This window comes from Chlamydotis macqueenii, chromosome 19 (genome assembly GCF_036417535.1).
Source record: "Chlamydotis macqueenii isolate bChlMac1 chromosome 19, bChlMac1.mat, whole genome shotgun sequence".
Lineage (NCBI taxonomy): Eukaryota > Metazoa > Chordata > Aves > Otidiformes > Otididae > Chlamydotis > Chlamydotis macqueenii.
The window spans coordinates 3,730,133-3,746,777 of record NC_141574.1 but is presented as its reverse complement, the minus strand read 5'-3'; the positions used below and the strand labels follow the sequence as shown (position 1 = coordinate 3,746,777).

General features: G+C 38.1%; 2 protein-coding genes across 8 annotated transcripts in view; one reads left to right on the top strand and one right to left on the bottom strand.

The window, feature by feature from the left end:
- RNFT1 (ring finger protein, transmembrane 1) overlaps positions 1-289 on the bottom strand; it is a 29,047-nt gene extending 28,758 nt beyond the window's left edge. For both annotated transcript variants that reach the window (XM_086762967.1, XM_086762966.1), the window contains exon 1: positions 191-289. The gene's annotated coding sequence lies outside the window, so the exon portion shown is untranslated. The remainder of the gene's footprint in view (positions 1-190) is intronic.
- The window catches only part of LOC147598314 (uncharacterized), an 18,622-nt gene extending 1,977 nt beyond the window's left edge, over positions 1-16,645 (top strand). The window contains exons 3-6 of one of the 6 annotated variants that reach the window (XM_086762968.1): positions 1,867-1,907; positions 10,437-10,513; positions 13,195-13,339; positions 13,474-16,645. In XM_086762968.1, the coding sequence (XP_086619094.1) occupies positions 1,867-1,907; positions 10,437-10,513; positions 13,195-13,338 (262 nt within the window). In that variant the 3' untranslated portion in view covers position 13,339; positions 13,474-16,645. Of the gene's footprint in view, positions 1-183; positions 270-1,096; positions 1,140-1,866; positions 1,908-10,436; positions 10,514-13,194 lie in introns of those variants that run through there. The other 5 variants (XR_015260633.1, XR_015260634.1, XR_015260632.1 and 2 more) reach the window with 5 other exon arrangements.

Genomic DNA, 16,645 nt, shown 5'->3' with positions numbered 1-16,645 from the left:
CCTCCACACAAGCCTCCCGCAGGGAGGGGGTGACCCCCGGAGGCGCGGCCCCGCTTCCTCCTCCTCCTCCTTCCCCCCCCTCCTCCTTCCCCCCCCTCCTCCTTCCCCCCCCCCCGCCCCGGGCTCTGAGGGGGAGCGGCCGCGGGGAGCCCCTTTCCCGCCCTCCCCTGCGCGGGCCCGGCGGCGGTACCTCCTCAGGCGGCCGGCGCTTCCCGCCCGGCGCCGCTGCCCAGGCCGCGGCCGCCCGCCGCCTCCATCGCCGAGGCCGAGTGGGTGGGAGAGGGCGCGGCGGGGGGAGGAAGAGGAGGAGCCGTCACGGGAGGAGGAGGAAGGCTCCGAGCTGGGCGTCGCTCTGGCAACGAGCGGCCGCGGCTGGTCGAGGCCTTCGCCCCGTCGGGGGATGGGGAAGGCGGCCCGGGGCGGTGAGGGGGGGGCCGCCTCACGGCCGGGGACAGGCCGCGGTCTGGGCCCGACAAACGGATGGAGCAGTGCTTCCTGATGCTTATTATTTAAAGCCTCGATTAAAATTGATCTGGGAAGGCAATAATAATGAAGGAAATTAAGAAAAGTATATAAATACATACATGTACTGCGGTATCATTACTTCTCGGTGGGGATTAGTGCTCACCGCAGGGAAGTCCTGCTGTCTGGAAATTGGCTTTGCCTCCTAGGAAACCCGAGGAAAATGCTGCCCTAGTTAATGCTGCTCCAGCTCTTAGGAGAAGCTTGAAATTAAATAGATAAGAGTTTTCTTTCAAAATATGCTCTTGAATAAATTAGTTTGCATCCAGAAATGGCATCTGTTTTCCTTGGCTCAGATATTTTTCTAAATGTGTTTAGGTATGCAGCTCACACTGAAGCCAGTGCCTTATATTCGAGCAGTTTTGAAAATCAGCCCTGTGTTGTTTTGAATTAAAACATAAATTCTGTTTTAATTCAAAATTTTAAATACAGAAATGCTGTGGGGCCAGTATCCCTGGGAAAGGGAAAGGACAGGTACTTGGACATCAGATCTCATGAGGTGAAAAACTTAAGTGTTTAGAAGAGCTAAGAAATGCAAACCATCTAACAATGAACCTTCTCTTTTATACTTGAGGAAGAAGCTGAAAACACTGGACACATTTCTGTTTCTGTTGGAGGTAGGTTTTAAGGAGGCATCTGCAGCAATTTGGTCTACTTTTATGGTGTTTGTGGAATCTGTCTAGAGTTTCTTGACTGGAAATTTCGGGCCTCATACCCTCTGCATTTCACTTGGGCTGTGGCTGATACGTTGGAAGAAACCTGGGGTAGTAACTGCAGATACGGTTAAGTATTAAACAAACCCACAAGCCTCCTGTTCTGTAGGCCCTCTGAACGAAGACGACCTTCTAATTTGTGTAATGTTTCTGCCTAATTATCTACCAATGCAGATTTCAGATGCTCTGCTGGGAGCACTCTAGGGATTACATGGCTATATCCCCGTCCTCCCAAGGATAACACCACACTGTTGCGTTTGACTTATGCGATGCCGTATTGTTCGTTCTCGTACTCTTTGCTCAGTTAGTCATTCGCATAGTGTTTGGATTATGAAGGACAATGTGAAAAATCTTAATTTGATTCTCCAATCAGGAAAAGCAATTATAAATCTTTTATTTTTAAATAGTATTTTATGGTTAGAAATTATGCATGCCTTCTGTACATTGCTTGGAAGTGTATAAATGTAAAAGCCTCGTTCAGCTGTTTCTTTGTTGTAATTATAAAATGCATTAAAGTACAAATGTAGTTTTAAATCCAAGTTGTTCTCAAACTGTTTCTCATTGTTATGTGCACCGGAAATAAGACCTTAATTCATGGCAGCTTATTAATCAATCATGTTTGCTCATGCAGGTCACTTGCTGATTTATCTCCAGTTCACAGCTCATTAGAAGGTACGTAACTCTTCAGTGATGTTGCTATTTAGCAGGTATGTTTTCCTGGTGCTGTTAATGAACTCTGGGTTTAGTAACTCCTGACACAAGAAAGATTTCAGAGATTATTAACATAAAATTGGAAGTCTTTTCCAGTGAGTATTGCACACATTAGGTCATGTCATACCTAATAATAAATTTACCAGTCAGTATTTTGGACTCTCCTCCTAGGATGCCCATAAATTTCATATAGGTACCTTAATGTGTGTCCAGGCATGTTTTCAGGTGTGTATATACAGTCAGATATAAATATCCCCAGACTTTCTCATCCTCCTAGGTATAAGTGGTACCTCCTTAACTGGTGCTATCAGCAGATTTCATCAGCGTCTACCTGCTTTTCCTATGGTTGTTAAATGCATAAGACAATACTGGAACAAACGCTGATCATCCTGGAACTGTGCCGGTGATGCCCTGGCAGCGCAATACTTACCTTTTCAACGGTTAATCTGTACTAAAAGTTGCTGAGAGCTAGTTTTATACATAGAAATATTAGAAGAAAATATTTTGTATCCTAGTCCTAATTCCAGAAGGAGCTCTGCAGAAGTCTTCCACTGTAGAGCACATTAAGGGATTACAATCTTCGTCTTTTGTTCCTCCTAATAAACTGTAGTATCACTGGTTTTCATCAGAAGGTGTGTAGGGAACTAGTCCTTTGAAATTAGATGTACAGCATACATCATTGGTGAAATTTAAAGGAACTTACCTCAGATACATGGGAAGGAATTTTTAGTTAATGATATGATAAAAAAATTGTTTTCTTGCAAGTGTCTGTAAAAGCAGAATGTCGTGAATATTCAAAGGCTTTATTGGTTGTCTTCATTCTACAAAAAAAAAATGTTATTTGAGCATGGAAGACTTGCAAAATTAAAAGGGTTTGGTTTAAATTGTTTGAAGGATTTGAAAGTCTTGTCAAGATACTCAAATTACCTTGAAAATTTGAGTGCTTCCTGAGCTTCAAATGCTCAATCTTTGTAAAAACTAGCTCCTGCAATTGTGTAACCTTTTCTTCAGTTTGAATTTGGAGCACAGGAAAATAACTCCTGTACTCACGTATTTAAGGCACCAAAAAACAGAGACGAATTTTGAAAACTCATCACTTGGGTGATGGCAGAAGAGCCTGAATGTCACTGTTGTAGTCTGATCATGTAAGCTTTGTCGAGCAGACTCACAAAGAATTTGAACTAGATATTTTTATAATGCAATGACATCATCTTGTTCCCTGAGGTTTCCAGAAACATTACTAGCTCTCTGTGTACAGCGATGTGCTCATTTCTGTTAAGTCATTCTAAACTGAGAGTAGTTCCACTGAAATGGTGTCATAGAATTGCTTTAAAACTGGTGAATTAGATCCCAGTCTTGGCTTTTGTGTATAGATAGAGCCTTGAATGAAAATTAGATAGCAGAGCCACAAAGGGCAGTTGTAATTTTTGCTCACTGCACAGGAGGGTGCTCAGCCTCTGTCTTTATCTGCAAGAAAGAGCGATTCTCATGGTCATTAGCATGAAGTGGAGAAGCTGTTCTCTGAACTGGTCTTTTCTTATACTGACATTGAAGAATCTGTTAAATAGAATTACTCAAAAAATATTCAGCTGTTAAAGGATTTTAGAAGGTGTGTGTTAATTGCTGTTGTAAGACCATTACACAGGTATTTAGGTCAGAAGATGTAATGGTCATGCACTGTGTAAGATGTTGGTGTTCTCTAATGCGTGTGCTTAAAGGTGCTAGAATTTCAGTAGAATATTTGAAGTTTCTCAAAATTTTTTTTTTTCCCCATCTAATATGTTAATCTAAATGTGTGAATCATTCTACTGAATAATGACTTTTAATGTATGTGAAAACCTACCCTGACTGGATTTACTAGGAGGGGTAGGTAGGTTTGTTAATTTATGTTAGATCTGTAGTGCCTGCTTATAGTTATATCTTCTGTATGTTCTTTATTTTCCTTGGTAAATATTAGTATATTTTAAGTTAAAAAAAAAACAAATTAATTTCTAACATAACTCATAAAATGGAAATGTTTAAAAGTTTTATTTGTTTATTAAATTAGGTTAGTTTGTAGTTTATAGTGGGAAAGGGTTGGGGGCAGAGGGGGCTTCTGTGGCACATTGTCCATAGGATCAGACACTGTTTTACTGACGCTGTTCTGATTGGGTTGCAGTCTTTACTCCCAGAAGGAGAAAAAAAAAAAAAAGGCTCCTTTTTGGGTTCTTTGTAATTATTAAGACTGTCTGCCGTAAAAAGTTTTATTTGACTGACTGTAACCTGAACAAATGGTGAGATAAAGAATGTTCTGGCATTAGTTACCACTATATGTGTAAGAAAAATTTTGGTTTATGGGTGGCTGAAAATTGACCAACTTTCTGTTTACCTTTTTAGAGATCAGATGAACAGAGGTCTTGGTTGTTGTTATCTGGTCAGATTTTAGTGAGTTAACGCATTCTGTCTGAAAACAATTTCTTAAACCTCTATCTTTTACGAGGACAAAAATATTCTGGCCCTCTGAATGCATATCCGTTTTAGTTGCTAAGGAAAAACAATTGTTTTTAAAAAACATTACTGTTGTAGATAGATTTCCAGATATTTCCTTTCCTTTCCTTTAACAATAAATACAAACACAGAAATATAGTAGGGAAAATCTTGTTTGTCGTATTGAATGAGATTTGTCCCATTAACGTCAGCACATAAATGTTTGCTTCACTTCAGTCAATATTTACCCCAGTGGTCAGTAAAACTTGTTTTGCACTTCACAGAGTTAATATTTACTTACTCTTTTTAGTTTGGTGACAATATATAAAATTCTCTGTTCCTAGCGATATGGAAGGCTTTTTTACTTCTTTTCTAGCAAACAAGATGTGTGTTAGTTTGTTAGGAAATCTTATCCACAAGTAAGACTGTGTTCATAATGTAATAAGATTATCCAGATTGTGCCTATAACATAAGTACAGAAAGGATAATTAAAAAAAAAAAAGAGTAAAATAACTAATTATATTACCAAATTTTAAAATAATTTTATAAGCCTGTAAAATAGGAATAGTACCTCAGTTATTTTTTGTACCTTTTTTGTGCCAGTCAAGTTATCTGGTAAAGGAAAGTGTACCATTATTCATTAAATGATTATTTGTTTTGGTTTTTTTTTAATGTTCCTTGCGTAAGATAACAGAACTGGACTAAAGGAGGACCTTGGAAACAATATGTAAATATTTGGCTCATAGAAATGTTATTGGGAGTTAAATTTGGACAGATCACCAATATGTCTTAAGAAAACGCTTGTCATCTAGACTCGGTGCATAATTTCTTGCGTATCCCGACTTTCCATGAAAAAAAAAACATAGAACCCTACTGCAGGTTCTGGTTTTTGTGGTGTGTTTTGAGGGGGGGGAGGGGGTGTTGATTTTTCTTTTAATGTTGGCATTTTGAAAATTTGTACTTCATCATCAAATATGTTAAAAGAAGAAAAAGAAACAGGGAAAATTTTTAAAAGGAAAAAAGTCTAAAGTAATCTCTGGTAGTTTGCCTTTCCATGATGCTATTGCCTTTGTCTTTGCTTCTCCTCAGATTCTTAATTTATCTTGAGAAGTGTTTTTGAAGATTGTTATCAGACAGTAGGTGAGCACTGCCTGGATCCTTACTTCAGAAATCCTGGACCACGTTCAGATGCTCTGCTAGAGTCTTAGCTCGCCAGTGTAGAGGTGTAATAGAAGTGAGCACTGGGTCCTTTGGAAAGTTCACGAACACAATATTTTTGCTCTCTGCCATAAATATTCTCCAGTATTTTGAAGAAATTACAGTAATCTTTTCTGCACTAGCTCTTGTTGACCATCACTAAATGAAAGTTTTTTTCAGTGCTTCCTTCATTTCTCTCCCCACTCATCCCTTTCCGGGATCTCTTATTAGAGAGTGCAAAATTCTTCATTGTTAAAACATTGGTGTTCTATGCTTTTAATTTAAGTAATCCATTCAGAAAAGGAGCATATATTTTGAAATATAAATATTGACGGGGGAAAGTTATTTTTACACAACTTTATTGTATTCATTCATGACAAATGTATCTCTAATACAAGTTTCTAGCTGTGTCTAACTACTTTCTGTTACAAACCAGTCACCAAAGAATGTCTGTGTCCACTGGAGTTTACAGAAGTGGCAGAAGCTATGCCCATCATGATTTCAAGGAGCTTTATTAATCTAGAGGCAAAGCTGTATAACTTTTCCTTAATTTTATCAGAATTGTAGGTAAAATTGAATATGCAAAGAATGAGTAAAACATTTTCAGATCTATTGACAGTGTTTTCCCAAGCCGTTTTCGGTGTTTTCACACCGCCGTGCAGTCCGCCTCTGTTGTAATTTTTAGGATGTAGTCCTCTGAATGTATGTGATTACACACTGTCGTAGTTCAGCCCCAACGGGGACCAGACTACGCAGTCTCTCTCTCACTCCCCCCACTCTCCGAGAGAATAGGAGGAGATTTGACAAACAAAAGAAAACCAGGAGAAAAAAAAACCAAACACGCGGGTTGAGATTGAACAAAAAGTAAATTTAACAGTAATGACAGAAGAAAACAATAGAGTGATGGAACACAAATACAGTATAATAGCTCACAACAGATCTCTACATCCAGTCTCTTCCAACTAGGAGGGCCTCCCTTCAGCACCCTCCTCACTTATATACTGAGCATGATGTCAGATGGGATGGAATAGCCCTTTGGCTAATTTGGGTAAATTAACCCCAGCTGTTAGCTAATTAGTTAACTATCCCAGCCATAGGGGCTACCAGCTTCAGTTCTCCACCCAGCTCAGGTAAATATTAACTCTATCCTGGCCAGAACCAGGACACACACATAAGAATCAAGAGGCTCCTTGTCTATCAAGTTATTTGCATGAGTTTGTAGGATCAAGGGCCCCTTTACCTCAACATTATATAAAAATAAAAATACTTTCTTTACCGTTAGGAAATCCTTCTGCTTATGCCCACGTATAGCTGGGCATATCGGTCTTCTGATTTCATTAATAAAAGTGATTTAGTTGGAGAGGAGATATTGATGTTTGTATAATTTGTGGAATTATGGTTCTTCATGACATAATTTGTTAGGATATGTATCACACAGAAACATGTGCCTGTAAGTTTATCATGCTTGCCCTTGTTGAAATCAGTGATAGACTTTCCAATGACCTTAGCAGCAACAAGCATGTGTTTCCAGATGTTCTTGAAGCTAATAGTATAGTATGCTATAGTAATGCTGTAGCTGATGAAAAGTGGAAAATTAGTAACTGAATTATGCAAAATGCAGAATTGCTTGTTGCTGATATTGTGGATATCCTGTGCCCCTAGTTACTACAAAATCAGAGCTAGACTTCAACAGCTTGGTGAAGAGGCAGCACGTTTCTGAACTAAATACTGCTTATGAAGCTGGTATTGTTTAAGCAGTTCTTCATCGTACTTCCCCATGCTTAACCATGCAAATGTTTTGATTGTAAAAAGTAGGATGAACATGTTAATTTAGAAGAGAGAGGTTTCTGGAATAAAATTAGAGGAGTACTCCAAATTAAAAAATTATTTTTGTTCTGGAAAGCAAGCACAAACTTAGCCATTTTTCAGTTAAGTCAGAGTGAGTACAGTAGTCACACTGGTATGGTTTAGGAAGAAATGCATAGATGACATTGAGGTCCTTATAGTTGACTAGTCCGCGTTTCCAAATGTGACACTTCATTTCCACGGAGGAATTTCTCCTCCATGCATTTAATGTGTGTATCATAGTTGGCTGTATGCTTATTTTTCAGTAGTTCAGTTATATTATAAGTGGATATATGATAGTACGAGGTGTTTGCCTTTCAACCTGTCAGAGGCTTTGTCTGCAGCATATGGTTAAGAGATAGTGCCATCTACTTGGTGTCTGGTCAAAGGAGATAACACTGTTGTTTGTTAAGCAAGACACATTTGTTATCTTGCTGTAATGTACACTTTTCTTGCAGTGGCATACTTAAAACCAGTTCTGAGTAGGTAGAGAAAATTCAGTATGTTTGCACTTGTGTCATGAAGCAAAGCTGGTGTCTTTTTGCAAATATCTCCAGTTCTGTCCCTTAGAGAAAGGATTTTATGATTTATACAATTAGAGATGGGGGTGAGGCTGTTTAATTTGTTTAATCTTATGGTCTGAGTCTTCAGTTGAACTAAAGTCTCTGAACTAAATCACAGCACACCCATACCACTCAAACTGTCAAATGAAACCTCTGTTTATGGTAATGATTATCTTAAGAGTGAGTTCTAGCTCACTCAGTACTTTTCTTCACTAATAGAAAGAATTGATGGAAGACTACTTACAAGAGTGCTTACTGCTTAACTTAGAACTGCTTACAAAGTAAAACACTGGTGAAGGAATACTGGAATTCATCTTACGCTCATATATAACTTATTTCAGACGACATTATAATGATTAAGCATGTAAGCTTGCACAATTCAAAATCTGGCATTGTCTTCCCTGTTTTCTCTAGAAAATTACTATCTTGTCCATCAGTTTCAGCCGGGTCCCTGACTGCTCATAGATCAAAAGTACAAGCGAAAAGTTTGCTGAGGGCCATTCAGGCTCCAGCAAGTTAACAGACATTTTTATTGATGTGGCAGCTGAAGCACTGAAGTTTATAAATGAAAATTGTAGGACTTGATTGTCTGAGGTTAGGAAGAAATCCATAGATAAGTACCTAAAAAAAAAAATGCCTTTTTCCAGTGATGCAGAAAGTCCTAGTAACTGGGAGGCCTAAGCGTGTCTGGTGAAAAACAGGCCCCCTAATATGTGTAAATATGGGCGTTCAAATTTGAAAAGTTTGGTCTACCACTGTAATTTCTGCTTTTGATGCCAAGTTCATCACACCACACTGTTTGGGGGGAATGTGTGTGTATTTGTTTTAAAATAAGTACAATTATAATTTTGACAGTAGCTTCATAGCGAAGACTGAATGGAGATGTCAACTGTGTGAGCAGGAGCTGTGGACAGGGAACATGTGGTTGAGTATATACAGACCAACAAAAGATTCTCTTCAGCTCAGTGAAAGGGGAGAGAGCTAGAGAACAACAGCATGAGGAGAGGGGGACAGATACAGGTAAATTAACCTGTAAATTAAATATGTCGTAGCACTGTTAAGACTCCGGCTATAATGGGATAGATGCCCAAAACTTTTGCGTGTGTGTGTGGATGTGTGCATACATACTTTTGCAAACTTCCCGGTTGTGTATCTCATCTTACAGAATGTCTCTGTACAGAGGATATTTCTTTGTGCCTCTTGTCAGAAAGGGCCTGCAGAATGTCTTCTGCACAGTCTTCAGTGAGGCCAATGTTGTGTTTGGTGCTTATGGAAAAGCAAGTAATTCAGGGGTTTCAGGAGAGTTGGCATGTTTGCTTAGATTTCTTAAATGTGTCCTAGTGATAAGAGTAGCTGAGCAGCATTTATCCTTTGTGTATTTCTATGTGCAATAGAACATTTTTTTTTCTTTTAACGTGTAAGAAAATATGAAATGCTTCAAAAAAATAATATCTGTGAATCCTGCCCAGAGTCACTCAGAGGTCCATCTCACATTTTTGGTACGTTCAGAGAAAGACATGAGAGCAGATAAGAGATATAAAGCAATGAAATTATGGTCAACATAAATGTTTTATATTTTTCATTGTTTAGATCCTGATATAGTAATTGTTCCCTATCACAAATAATTGCCACGGTGTTAAAATATAATTGGAAAATGTGTTACTCTCTGATCCATAATTTGAACCTTTATATAGGTCACGTAATTGTCTATGTACAGAACTATGACTATTTAACATGTACGCGTAATTTGTCTGTTCTTTTTTAAGTAAGCTGAACTTACTTCTGTTGAACTTAACCAAATTAACCATTTTTCAGCCTCCAATGCTGCAGTAAAAATGTACTTCCTTAAATCTAGTTTGCTTGCAGAGAGTCTGACACAGTAGATTTAGTACAGCTGCAGTATTAACATTCAAAACTCCCATGCTGCACGGTTTTCCCACATGCTACATAAAAATACTGTACAGTTTCTCTCTGCAAGGCTCCTCTATTAGGGCATTAACTGACTGTGTGCCTCGAGTTTGGTTAATATTTTCATTTACATATAATACAGTTTTACACACTCACCCAAATTACTACTTATTACAGAATAACTATGGTAAAATAATGATTTTACCCAATACTGGCTTAACGTTATTTTTCAAACTGTGAAAGTCAATAGAAAATAAATCTGGGAGTGGATTGGTGAAATGAAGGATGCAGAATCACGGTATAAATGAGTTGCTAGATAATAACTTGTGCTTGTACATATTCTTAAATAGTTATTAGAAGGTATAATGGAGAAAGTTTCTGCAATTATAAAGGAAGCAGCATGGATTTCTATATACTGTAATAGTGGGAAGTGGGGAAAATGCTCAAGAATTTGGGTCATTGCTTTTATTGTCTCCTGTCACCATGTTGAGTTTTGTTAACTCAGTTTCAGAGGACAGTTTTTCCATGGTTTTGGTGGTTTTGGAGGAAGATGTAATGGCTTCAGAACCTATCAGCGGGTTTTTGAAGGTAAGTTTGCACGTTGTGTTTCAAAAGGTGATGGAAGGAAATGTGGTTTTCTTTGAAGGCCTGAACTGTAGAACCCTGCTGGTTTGGGTGTTGTTGAGTTTCCAGTCAAGAGCAAAGTGGGCCAAAACAGATGTCAGTCGTTCCTTCTGCTTGTACATGACAGGGCTGTGTGCTTTCACAGTTGGATAGCAGTCCGTCTCTACATCATTTAATCCTTCAAGGCAATAAATGGCTTCAGCGCCCACTTACTTTTATCAAATTTGAGAGTAGTTCACTACACTGAACAAAGCATTTGAATTCATGCTTCAAGTTAAACTGTTTTTCTGCAAGATGTGCATTTTACAGACTGGATTTCATTCAGGAAGATTTTTGGAAATGTGAATCATTGAGTTTATGGAGTAGATGGATTTTAGAGCCCTACAACAGGTAAATAGCAACAGGAGTACAGCCTCCTCCATTTCTTTTAATGTCAAAAGAAGTTATATTATTTTTATCTTCTAAAGAAATATTTCCTAACCTTTATTTTACTCCTTTTTTGGAGCCGCATCAATTTTTCAATCCAGGTTTAGAAATCACTCCTCCTGTCTTTATTCAGCCTCTAGTGGTCCCTCCCTTCCAGAAAAATCTCGGCTTTCATTTCTTATGGAGCCGTCAGTGGAGGACAGGGAGCAGTGCAAAATTCTTGCTGGTGCTTCTGCTGCGTCTCCTGACAGGAGTGCAGAGTCCCACAGCCAGCAGAATGCTGGAGAAGGAAATAGCATAAACATTCTTCATGAAGCAGAGAAAATAGATGCAGGCAAGTATTTTACATTGAACTATACTGAAATTATTGTTTATGGCCCAGCTTCTACCTTACATCCAGAATCTGTCATTTAGGTGATTGGGCTGGCAGGTGGCAAATATAATTGAATTCAAGAAAATAAATAAGGAAGTAGGCTGGGGATTGTCTACTAAAAAGAAGACATCTAGTTTACTAATTAGGATGATTTATAGGATGCAATACTTAAAAATAGATGATTATTGATAGCTCATCTTAATCATGAAAGTTACTTTGTATTTCAGTTTCCTACAGCCAGTGTTGCTGCAGTCAGATGTGTGATTACAACATGCACAGGGAAGCAAACCTCACGGTAATCCACCTGGCACGGACAGCAGTGTCTCAGAAACTGAGGGCAGGGGTTGTAGGCTGTGCTGCTGCAGCTCTGTTGGTACCGGTTTCAAGAGGTGCAGCCTGAGTACCTTTGTGCAGTGTAGACAGAGGTGCAGAAGAGAAAGAATTGTGTCCGGTTCTGCGTTAGCAGTAACCAGAAACAGCAGACCCACTGCGCTAGACACTGTTGTTTTAATTTGGAAACTTTAAAAAAGGCTGTGCGGAAACAATGTTATTAATTTAGAGAGGTGGTAGGAACAGATACAGTATATTACCTGTTTTTTAATTAGATAGATAGAGAAAAGAAGTTGGAATTATTTTTATTAATTATAAGAGAGTGTAAAAATCATAGGACTATAGAAAACTAAGATGGAGATTGCTTTTGAAATTCTCATATCTAATTAGCAATCTAAAGGTATTTTAAGTGGAAATCAGAAGTAGATATTAAACTAAAATATTTGTCAGTAGAGACTGTTGAAGTGGAAGTTAAATCCTTTTTTTTTTTTTTTTAAGGAAGTAGTGGTGATAACTCTGGCATGTAGGTCAAGATCATCTCTCATTAAAGTTGTTTTGATGTTCGAAGCTGTATCAGTCACTGGTGAGCTCACCGTGACAGCCATGCGTGGATTACGCATTTCCCTGTGCCCGTATCAAATTTATTTCCCGGTGCTACACTTAGGAAAAATTTGAATATGAAGTGTATCAGGAAAACAGAGTTATTTTGTTCTAAGTGAGGAACTCAAGCAGAACTGTTCTTCACAAAAAGTAACAAACATCCAGAGTGATTCACCATGAAGGAGCTTGCAGCTGAGATTGTAAATATTACTTTGAGAAACTTAGATTTCGTTCTGAAAGGAAAGAGCATTAGGGGATATTTTGAAAATGTAGAAGGGAAATAATAACAAAAAAAACACATAAGATAAATTTGGCTCACCAGCCTTTTTGCTATTTCATGTCTTAACATTCATTTTGGAGATATAGCAGTTGCATCAAGCTGAGGCTAGTTTAGTTTAATGTGCCTGGTAAAATGGAGTTGATTCACAAGAATCTGGTCCATTCTCTTCTGTCAACTAATATTTCTGTTACTATGTCTGTACATTATTTCAACCAACCAAATATTTTTTTTTTAACAATTTTGGAGATAAATAAATGAAAGTTTCAAAGGAAATATTTTTATATTCATTCGATTGTTCTATAGAGCTCCTTTATTGCAGATTTCTCCAAGTAATTTGTAGCAATAAAATGCAATGCTGAAGTAAAATAGTTGATTAAATTTTAGATTGGAAATAGATTAGTTTCATTTGGTATTTCAGAGAGTTATGATTTAAGCTTTTCTTACGCCCAGCAACAAATAAATTAATATGTAAGAAGTGTGAAAGCCGTGCACTTCAGTGTTGAGGCAAATGCTCATTAGGAGCTATGGAATAAGAAGATTCTTTAATACAGAAGACTTGTACTTTGCATTTGACAGAGCTATTCTGAGCAGGGGCTTATAATACCCCAGGAGACTGGATTTTTCTTGTCTTGATAGGAACCAATAGATCTAGAGATGTCTTATTCTATTTGCCATTCCTCAGTTGTCTCCGGAAGCGCACCACTTTGTTACTGGAACTTCGCTTTTGGTACAGACTTCACTCCTGACAGACTGATGTGTCTCATGGACAATCCAACTTAGTGTAAAAATTATTTTAGTTTACTTTTGAGTTAATTGCAAAATTATTCAGACTTTCTGTATTTTGTATGTCACTAACACAAATTTGGACTTTAGTATTTGTGCTACCTGTTTTTTGTGTGTCTGTGTTTAACGCAGGTGAAGGTTATTATGGAAAATGGCTTAGTTTAAATCTTTAAAGGAGCTGACAAAATGCATTTGCCTGAGATACTTCCGCAGTGGAGAAGAGAGGAAGGATTCCGAACACATCATCCTGGTTTCACAAGTCTGCAGAGATCTCCAAAGTGGACTTACCCATCTGCGTTAGGTAGTAAATAGCGCTCTATTTTTGTTCCATACAAATGCCTGCATCTGCGTACTCCCTCTCTGTACACATGTAGTCTGTAGATCCTTATCCCTTATCTGTCTAGACGTAACTGTACATACACTTTCTGGACTTAAGTCACTAAACACTAAGAATAATTGTATATAAAATATCTGAGTGTTTAGACAAGTATACAAGATACAGAGAAATTTATTTTTCATTTTGAAATAATGCCAGTAAATAACGCTTGAATAAATAAACTGGCAGTTTAATTTTTGTTTCAGTTCACCATGCTGTTACATAGCCCTTGAAAACTGTGGAGTAAGAATGCAATGATAAACAGGGAATCACAATCCATCTTGTGTTCATTGAGTGACCAGTTTCTTACTACGTTGATGAAGTCTTTATTTGCATGCAGATACAAAGATTCCTTCTCAAAATTAATTCAGTGTAATAAGTCAAGGTTGCAATTGTTATTAAAGGTGTGCACTATTTTCCAGTGCTCAGATGTTAATCAGTATTAATTTTGATCTTAACACTAATTACTATGATAATTATCACCATATAACTTTTTACATTTTTAGCAGCATTTCTTAATAATATTGGTGGGACTGCAAATTCTGCCTTCTTAAGAGTGCCAATTACCTTTCTCTCTTCTTGACTGTGTGTTTAGCGGAGCCTTTGTAGGCCCTGGCTATGTAGATGAGTCACTGTGGTCTCTGTCCTGTATTAGTGATCCGTGAGCCTTAAACCTACAAGTAAGCACTTCAGCGTGTGCACCGGCTGAAGTCAAGCACGTGTGAAATGCCAGGCTGGAGAGAACGGGCCATGGCTTCAGCTTATGGTTAATGCAGACAGGTACAACTGGGAGGGTACCTTGACTTTGAGACATTATACCCCACTGCTGCTGTACGAAAGACTTAAGCCTGTGGTAAAATTTAAATGTAGCTACAAATTTGTCATTTTAGAAGGAAAACTGTGGGAGAGAATCTCTTTTAGAGTCTGCCTGCGCAACTAAGTTAACATATTGATAGACTTCAGCGACTAAAATCTCAGATGAGATTGTTTCCTGAGCTTATTCCAGCTGTTGCAGTTCCTGTCTGTAATTGAACTGTGCAGTGTGCCATCCCAGGCAATACAGCTGGAACTGGACTCTACATGTAATGATACTTTCGTGTTGAGAGCCCAAGTAGTGACCAAGTGTTGAAGAGCATGGCTTTGTGTAACTTACCTTTCATTGCACTGGAACTCCGTGGTAGAAGTAGCTGTAATATTCAGTTCCCTAGATAGTATTCATCTGCCTTAATAATGCAACTTTCTCTTCTTCTGTTTTCCTTTTCTATTCATTACACCTTTTTTTAAAAAAAAAGAAATAATTCTGGGACAAATTAAAGCAGAGTGCTAGAAATAATTGACTTCTTAATTAGATAGCCATGATTTAGTTCCAGTGCATTGCTGGTATTGTAATGTGTTTGAAACATGGCTGGCAAATACTGCATAGCGCAGTACAGCACTGGGTGAGAGTATTTGTAGGCATAGGCAGTCGATGTGATCCCACCACTAGAAGTCATGTTATAATGCCTGTCTTCTGCATCGCAGAAGCTCCTGCTACTTTGAATGCTCCTTGCATCACAAAGTCATAGTTCAGCCTGTATCCTTCTATCACTCTCTCATCCTTCCTTGGCGGGCGTAACTCCGTAATTGCTTGATTTGACAAACAGTCAAAAGGAATGACATCTTTCTCTCGCATTTCCTTGAACATACAAAAGTTTTCTCTGTTACAGCAGATAATTGTATTTGTATTTACAGTAGCACCTTGGATCTGTTTAAGAAGTGGGAAATGTTTTTGTATTTCTAGTGCCCTGTATGGCTGGCAAAAATTGACAGCTGCAGTGATAACCACCCTGCATTCCCTGCTTGTAGCACAGGTGCAGAACTTACCTTCTCTCTAACCTTCCTCCAAACCAGAAAAACTATTGCATCTGAACATTACTAATTCACTAAATGTTCAGAGACAATACTTAGCTCATAATTATAGGCATTCCTCCCCAAAATCTAAATTTTTCAGTGTTTACTCATCCTGAAGTGACAAAAGGTAGGAGAGAGGGGAGAAGGGAAATGGAGGCTTTGCTTGCTCAAATCTTGACTTCAAAAACAATGATGAAGAAAGCAACCGTTGTGCCTGGGTTTCAAAAGCAAGGCAGCAGCATAGCCAGCTGGTGATGATTTCTGAGCAACTGGAGTGGATATTGCTCACAGTTCTTTGCTTTGACAGTATTTAAGCTTTGTTGTTCGATCTTAACCATGGATCCACTGGCATCATCTTCATCGTGGGAGAGCATTGCCCCTTCTAAAAAGTTTCTGTGGAATCCCCTGCAGCACACAGAAATTGTGCTGTATCGTTCAACTGGGTCCTACAAATTAAAGCCTCCTACTGTAGCAAAACCACATTCTCTTCGTTGTTGTTTCACATTGTGTACCCATGAATGAGCCTTCTGGACTTAGTTCTAAAGAAATAATTATACTATTTAAATATTAAACATCAAAGTTCTTTTATTGTTAAACCAATATTAAAGTAGGACAAAATTGATTTACAGTTTATGGCATTGCGTTCCAGAATTGCTTGCGTTGCAGTTGATGTCCTGTTTCAACAATATTGACACTGCCAGGAGGCTCAGAAATGTAGATTTGAATCAAAAACTTTGAGATACACTCGAGTTAAATTATAAATTATTTTTTCCTTTTGAACTTGCAAGCTGTTAAAAAGGGCAAATGGCTGCACCTTCCTTTGAAACAATTCAAAAGCCTGCTTTTCGTCTGTATGTGGAATTGTATAATGGAATTGAAAGCCGTGTGTCTTTTTCTCACAGATTGTTATTTAATCACTGTATGTTAGCTTTCGTTGCCCTTTTGATATATTTTAGCTTATAAACTTCTCATTGAATAGATTGAATTTACCATTATGTTGTTACTTTTTATGAATAGAATAAATCAATTTCAGATACA